Source organism: Triticum aestivum, chromosome 5D, assembly GCF_018294505.1.
Source record: "Triticum aestivum cultivar Chinese Spring chromosome 5D, IWGSC CS RefSeq v2.1, whole genome shotgun sequence".
Lineage (NCBI taxonomy): Eukaryota > Viridiplantae > Streptophyta > Magnoliopsida > Poales > Poaceae > Triticum > Triticum aestivum.
Genome location: NC_057808.1, coordinates 421,107,709 through 421,115,649, shown reverse-complemented (window position 1 = coordinate 421,115,649; position 7,941 = coordinate 421,107,709). Strand labels below are relative to the sequence as shown.

Genomic DNA, 7,941 nt, shown 5'->3' with positions numbered 1-7,941 from the left:
GAACATGCCCTTGGTGGTTTCCGCAATTTGTTCGGTACATCTAGGTAATGCAAATATTTTAGGTCTAAAAAAGGCCTTTTTTGCTGGCTTTGTAGTATCAACCGAAATATATATATATATATATATATATATATATATATATATAAGTGAAAAATGTTGTTGTCTTGGTGATACGGTGAGGCGAGGGAAATGTTATTATGAAAAGTATGTCATCTTACTTAGTGCATGTTAGTTAATAGTTAATACTCCCTCCGTCCCAAAATTCCGTATTTAGACAAATCTAAGACAAGAATTTTGGGACGGAGGAAGTACTTATGAATATATGGAAAATCCATCCTACCACCCAGTGGTAGTTACCCCATATGTCTCATATACTATCATGTGGTATTATATATACTATTTTATTATTTTAAATATGTTCATATACTATATCTAAGATATATCAAAGCAAGTTTCATGAAAAAATTGCATATGAACTCATATTTTTGTTTTGTGAAATACGTATATATTTGTACGTAAAAAAAATACTCAAAACATGGTACAAACTACCTAAAAGTATATATACTACTTAATCATTGTTATATACTACATACTACCCGTACATACTCTCGGTTTCGACAGATACTACATACAACATACAAAACGCAAGTGGTGGTAACTACCACTGCTTGTAGAAAACATTTGTCATATACATATATATATATATATATATATATATATATATATATATATATATATATATATATATAAATTATATGGGACACCTAGGTGCCTGGGCACCTAGATGCCCGTTATAGTAAGTGATATTCATTATGCATGACATACAATCCACGACATATGACTTTCCAAAACTTTGTTTGCATGCACTATCAGCTCTAATAGGCAATTATTGCTTTCCAAAAACAATATCCTACTACTTTCCTTTGCATTGATTCCTTTCCAAACAAAAAGGGTATGTTTATTCCTTTCCAAACAAAAAGGGTATGTATATACGCTCTGATTTTTTAACGTATCAGATATGATCAAATAATACGAAATATTGTCGCAAATGTCTATATGTCTAATTACGACGTATATTATGCATTCTTCTGATGTTTTACTTTTCAAGGTTTGTAGTGTTAAAAAAATTAGGGCCGGGTCACACTTTTTGGCGACTAATATTTCTATTCAAAATAAGGCCATCAGATAATATAAAATGTAATCCTAATTATTTTTTACTTTTAGAAATATATATGATGCATGCTGAATATCTACACACAATTTTTTTTCCTACGTACATATACCCACACACAATTTTTTTAGTTTTAGGAATGTACGTTGCATGCCAATACCCATACGTGATTTTTCGTACATACATGGACCTAACATATCATACCCGCATACCCTTTTTCAATACATGCATGCTTTGAAGATATACATAAAAGTGATACACTTTGAACGATACATAACCCAAAAAAATGATACACCATTTTTAATACACGTAAATTATTTTGAGACATACCCGTAAATGATATTGGAGATATACCCAGAAATAGTACAATTTACATATACGATAGATATTGACCAGGTATATGAAAAAGTTAGTACGTGACTAGGTATACAATTTTTATAGGTATATGAATTAGTACGTGACTAGATATACGATTTTTATAGGTATATAAATTACTACGTGACGAGGTATATGAATTTTTATAGGTATATGAATTAGTACGTGAATTTTTATAGGTATATGAATTAGTACGTGACAAAGTATGTAAAAAAAATAACACATCAATAAAATACACGCACCATGCATGGACCATTAATTGTTGATTTTCTCTTTCTTGTTTAATGAGGGCATTAAGTGTCCAGATCAAGCAATAATTCTTTCCTAATTAAAGTGTCAACGTTTAATCCATTAGTTCTAGTACTAATACATGTGCACGCATCTTAATGTAATCCGACGGTTTGTATGCAAGGTGCCCAGGCATATATATATATATATATATTGTGTTACTATTCATCATCCAGGGTGCAGAATAAGTTATTCTTCACCCGAGGTAATCTTATGATCATATCATAATTAAATTACGTTTAGAATTCAAATAGTTACATTCCTATTGATTCATTACGTAAAATTTGGCATAAAAAATAAAAATATAGGTCATAAGGCAAGAAAATTTGCAGTTTATGTGTATTTTACACTATGTTTTTATGTTTGTAATTTTACATAACATGAAATATTTTTTACGATGATTATATATATTATTACGGTCTCTTTTTATGTCGGAAATAAGACAAAACTTACGAAACGTAAAATTACGGTGCATTGATGGTAAAATAGAGGGGGTGAAGAATAACTATTCCTCACCCAGGATGACGAATAGTCAATCCCTATATATTTCATACGTAATAAGAGAGCGTAACAAAATATGTAATCACCGTAAAAAATATTTTATGTTACGTAAAATTACAGACATAAAAATAGTGTAAAATATACATAAAATGCAATTTTTCTGGTCTTATGATCCGTATTTTTGTTTTTTATGTCAAATTTTACGTAGTGAATCGACATGAATGTAACTATTTGTATTCCATATGTAATTTTTTTATGAAACGATCGCAAGATTACCTCGGGTGAAGAATAATTTATTCTACCCTGGGTGATGTATGTATATATATATATATATATATATATATATATATATATATATATACATCCATTTTGCATATGTATTTCTTATTATTAGTTGCTCATAATAAGATGTTTTTTTAAGACACACATATTGGTGAAATGGCATCTCTTCGTGGAAAAACAGATCTAGTTTGTAAATATGCGATCATTAAAATTGCTTTAACTGCGCAAGGCAAAGCAATGTAATAAAATTTAACATTTTTATTTTTATGCACTTCAACAATCTAAAGTTTGCAATGCTATGTTTAAAAAATGTAAAGTATATATATAAACATTCACAATAATCTCGCTAGAAACATGTAGTAATACCCGCAGCATTGCACGGGCTTTACACTAGCCTTCTACGTAAATAAATCTATATAAATGTGTGGTGTCGGAGCTCTCTGCCCTCTTGACGATATTTCGGCAAAGGAAATGGATAGAAGTGTACTACCTCCGTCCTGGTTTATTTGTCTTAGTCGTTTTTTGTGCCGAATTTTGACTAGAAATTGAACTAACAAAATATAAATGCATGTCACCAGAAATTATGTCGTTGGATTCGTGTTTGAACATAATTTACAAATTTAAGATTAAAATGCAAAATATGAAGGTGCCAATAAACCAAGATGGAGGTATTATATCTCACTGTCTTTGCATGGCAGGGTCCAAGCAGCCAGATGACTATTTAGCTGTCAACAGGTTATTAGGCACATGTGTTTCCATTTGGTACATCGGACTTACGTGGACATATATGGCAAGGGGTTAGTGCGATGATCGTTCCGTCTTGGGTCAGACAAGAAAAGGTTCCACCACATTTCTTGCGTTTGACATCCACTTGGTGCAGTGCAGTGCACGTATACAGTCAAACCATGCACAGTATATACGCCCAACTTCTCATTACGCAACTGTACCGTGAAGCATCCTCACTCTATGCACCACCGTAGTCGCGTGTGGAACGACGACGCACTGAAAATATCTTGGCGCGCAATAAGTTTGCCAGTACGTTGCTCCAATAATTCAAATACAGTACCCGTACTGCATGCGATTGAAGGCCAAAACTGAGGCAACCTAGACGAGCACAATAAAATACCACTTTGTCCCGTATAACCTAAGACGTTTTTGCAGTCTTATATTATAGGACGGGAGGAGTATTTTTTTTGCATGATAGGAACTCCTTAGTAAAAATGTAAAATATGACGAGCACAGTTGAGCATATTTTGGTGGGAAAAAATGGTGTCAGGCTGCCCCGAAAGAACACTGGACCCTATGCACAGCACAGGCAAGTAGACGTACGCTACCACAATACGGGAGTACACGCGGATGACAAGTGGGACCAGCAGCCACGTGGGCCACGGCACGTGTAGAGCTAAACCACGGTCAAGCCTCGCTCCCACCAATGGAGAGACGCCACCTGCCGGCACAAGGAGACATCCAAGCGTTCCTCGCTCCTTCTCGCACCGACGCACCAATCCCAAATCACCGGAGTTTCTCCCCACTCGCAGGCAGTCCCCGGCACGCCACCGATCACTTGCCCGCGTTTCCCTCGTTCGTCCGGTCCGCCCCGCCCCGCCCCGCGACGGAGCTTTCCTCGCCCCGCACACAACCGCGACGTTTCGCGACCCCTCACTCCACCACCACCACGGCACCACCCTCCTCCTTCCTTGACCCCTGCCCTACCCTAACCGCCCCCCTATAACTCTGCTAGCCCGAGCTGACCGACGAGCAGTGCAACAAACGACGAATCCTATTGAGCTCCCCCCTGTCTGTGCCTGTGCCGCACGCACACGCGATTCCACTCGGCTGAACCTGGTCGCCGATCGATTTCTTCTTCCGGTTGAGCGAGGCGTGCAAGCTACAGCGTGCTGCCCCTAGCTCGCTCCCCGCCGCTTGGTTAACTAGCCGGCGACCCCGGCTGCCGATCCTGCTTCATAGGCTCCATAGGCTTCCTTTCTTGGCCCCTGCTTCAGCTCCCACTTCTGTCTGCCTCCGAGGTGAAAGTAAGAGCGGAAGAACCTGACTGGTACCAGGGGAGCTAGCTAGCCTAGCAAACATGGCCACCGCCTCCACCATGTCCCTGCTCCCCATCTCGCACCTCAAGCAGCTGCAGCAGCAGCGGCGCACGCGGCTCGCCAGCGCGCGCTCCGGGAAGGTGGTCGTGCTCGGCCGCCGGAGGCGACACGTCGTGCCGGTAAGATGAACCACATCCACCCACCGTCTCCTCCTCTCTAAGTCTCTATCTCCCGCCGGTGGCTTGATGGACTGACGAACACATCCGATGCTCTGTTTTGTGGGTTGCAGAGGGCCCGGCTGTTCGGTCCGGCCATCTTCGAGGCGTCCAAGCTCAAGGTGCTGTTCGTGGGGGTGGACGAGGAGAAGCACCCGGGGAAGCTGCCCCGGACCTACACGCTCACCCACAGCGACGTGACGGCGCGGCTGACGCTGGCGGTGTCGCACACCATCCACGCCGCGCAGCTGCAGGGCTGGTACAACCGCCTGCAGCGGGACGAGGTGGTGGCCGAGTGGAAGAAGGTGCAGGGCGCCATGTCGCTGCACGTCCACTGCCACATCTCCGGCGGCCACTTCCTGCTCGACCTCATCGCGCCGCTCCGCTACTACATCTTCCGCAAGGAGCTCCCCGTGGTACGTCCCAACCTGCCAACGTCGATCGCCCCACTGGCACTACGTGGGCACCCGCACATCCACATAGTATTTTCTTCCAAGGCCACGAATTTCTTCGCTCTGCGAGTGTTTTTGGCCACGAATTTGATGGCCAATTTCTTCAGCATCATGATTCTCCATAGCGTGATCAACACACAGTGTCTTTATGTCCGTGTCACCATTATTTTGGCCTCGTACAGTTTCAACATGTGCTAGCTAGCTGTGGGCTTTGAACTAGGCCATCTTTTGCTTTGCACTCTTGTCTGCCGCCTTGGGAAGGCTAAATTTTGGACAGAATCTCCTGAGTTAATCATACTACTGCGATCTCAAGCTGATCGATGCCTTATTAACAAAAGTTGCAGATAAAGATTAAATGTGCAGCGATTTATAAAGTAGTAATTGTAGAAGTTCCAATATTATCTGCAAAATTTGCTGTCGCTAGACAGTGAAGTAGTAGCTGCTTGTTCTTTTGGCACATCTTCTGACTCTGCCTTTGGTTTGGGCAGGTTCTGAAGGCGTTCGTGCACGGCGACGGCAGCCTGTTCAGCCAGCACCCGGAGCTGGAGGAGGCCACGGTGTGGGTCTACTTCCACTCCAACAACCCCAACTTCAACCGCGTCGAGTGCTGGGGCCCGCTCCGCGACGCCGCCGCGCCCTACGACGACGACAACGCCACCGCCGACTCCCCAGCCGCCGACGCGGCCGTAGCGACCACGGCAACGGCCGCAAACGAGCAGGCGATACGCGCGGGCCAGTGGCCGCGGCGGTGCCCCGGGCAGTGCGACTGCTGCTTCCCGCCCGAGTGCCTCATCCCCTGGCCGCAGGAGCACGAAATGGCCGCCGACGCCGGCCAGGCGCCGCCGCAGTGACATGGCCCGGACATACTACGTAGACTAGCCGAATTGTTCAGCCTGCGAGAAGAAGGTACATACACGCAGCGCATGCATTGGCGGCAAGAAAGCACCATTGCATGCATGCATGCGCTGCGCTATTCTTTAATTGGTAGAGCTTGATAATTAATTAGCTCAGCTCTAGTGCATGCTTAGGTTAGTCAGGCAAATGTAATACCATGCGTGTGTCCTGTAAATACAACTATTTAGATGGCGAGCAAGCGTATCATTTGGGGGTAAAAGTTAAATCAAAGGTCGGTCTGCAAGATAGGCAGTACTAGTAGCAAGATTTCACAGTTTCATTTGTACAATGTTGACACTTGGAAGTTGGAACACGGCCGGGTTTGTGTACGTAGTGGAATAAGCATGCGTGAGTATACTAATTACACGTTGGGCGTCTCGTTGGTGTCACGATCGGGAGGTGTCGATCGGGACGGCTCTGGGCTCTGGAGTCGTTGCGGGTTTGGCAACTACAGTACTGTATTTCTCTGCGCGGTGCGTGCTCTGGAGGTGAAAGCGTGTGTGTGTGTGTTGGTAACGGTAGCTGTCGGGGTTGGCGTGCCGGTCTGGGTAAACTGGGTCGGGAACTTTCTCACGAGCGATCGATTCGACCTGGCCGATTCAGAGTCACTTGGTAAAGTGACAGTGTATGGATGAACGGATGACACGTTGAGGTGGAAGGTGATTTTGGTTTGATTATTAGCAGTACTAGTTTGCGTCATGGCTGGGATCTGCAACTTTGTCTGCACCCGCTGTAGTTCATGCGTGCAAGCCTTTGACATCCTTCTTCTACCGCTAAAACACCGTACGGCTCCACTGCTCGACACGTCGTTTCAAGTTTACTGTCCGCGTCCGCGGTGACGGGCGAATCATTTGAGAAAAAGGGTTTCCCCGCTTTGTATTACAAAGCAACCAACCGATATAACCGACGATAGGGTCTGGGGCGAAAGCAGCACAAACACGCCCAAAAGAAAGGAAAGAGAAAAAAAGAAAAGAAATAAATGCCGATAACGGCGGATCGACAAAAACGACGAAGCCTCGTGACCGCTGCGTCCACCGGAGATCGCCCACCAAGCTCCGAGACTCCGAAGTGCCGGTACCTAACAACACCTCCAAGAAGGGACGCAACGATGACGACGCTGCTGCCAAGGGTTTCCCCCGGTACACGGCGAGGAGAGAGGGAGGGTAGCCCCGACGCCCTCCAGGAAGGTTCGGCGGCACCCTGAGGCGCCACCGCGTCGGTGTCGGCCAAGCCAACAGAGATTTCTCCCGATCCCAGCCTCGACCTCAGGCACTCCGGAGCTCGCCACCAGACCGACCACCACCCTGCGCCAGCACGGACACGAAGCTTCCCACGCTGTCTCACCACGGCACCGCGAAGATGGTCTGCACAACGGAGAAGAGGAGCCGGGACTAGGGCAACAGCACCGTCGGCATACGGGAGGGCCCCACCTCCACCGTCCACGACGGTAGCGGACCGGACGCCATGGCAGGAGCCTACCGGGCCCGTGGCCCCACAGGCCCGGCCGGGCCCTCAAAGGCCCGGACAGCTCCCGCCTTCACGCAGCAGCTGGTACGCCGTCGGCGTTGCTGTCCCAGTCCAAGCCGCTCCCCTGCCTCCCCATACAGAGAGCGTCACGGTCGCGCCGGAGCCGACCCGCAAGGACCCAGAAGGGACCCTACGGGCCCAGATCTGGGCCGGGGACGCGCCCCGGCCGGCCAGCACCACCGGACCACCCC

The 7,941-nt window shown here is 45.8% G+C and overlaps 1 protein-coding gene across 1 annotated transcript; it reads left to right on the top strand.

Annotated features, from left to right (window-relative positions):
* Window positions 1-4,316: 4,316 nt before the first annotated feature.
* Window positions 4,317-6,552, top strand: LOC123122300 (protein STAY-GREEN, chloroplastic). Its single transcript, XM_044542480.1, has 3 exons — window positions 4,317-4,841; window positions 4,952-5,293; window positions 5,818-6,552. The coding sequence occupies exons 1-3, from the start codon at window positions 4,704-4,706 to the stop codon at window positions 6,178-6,180; spliced, it is 843 nt and encodes a 280-aa protein (XP_044398415.1). The 5' UTR covers window positions 4,317-4,703; the 3' UTR covers window positions 6,181-6,552.
* The last annotated feature ends 1,389 nt before the right edge of the window (window positions 6,553-7,941 follow it).

What these genes read in the sequence shown, in the direction of transcription:
- LOC123122300 (XM_044542480.1), top strand. Translation starts at nt 4,704, where the DNA reads ATGGCCACCGCCTCCACCATGTCCCTGCTCCCCATCTCGCACCTCAAG. An exon ending in GGAGGCGACACGTCGTGCCG is followed by an intron (nt 4,842 to 4,951) that starts GTAAGATGAACC and finishes TGTGGGTTGCAG; the next exon opens with AGGGCCCGGCTGTTCGGTCC. An exon ending in TCCGCAAGGAGCTCCCCGTG is followed by an intron (nt 5,294 to 5,817) that starts GTACGTCCCAAC and finishes TGGTTTGGGCAG; the next exon opens with GTTCTGAAGGCGTTCGTGCA.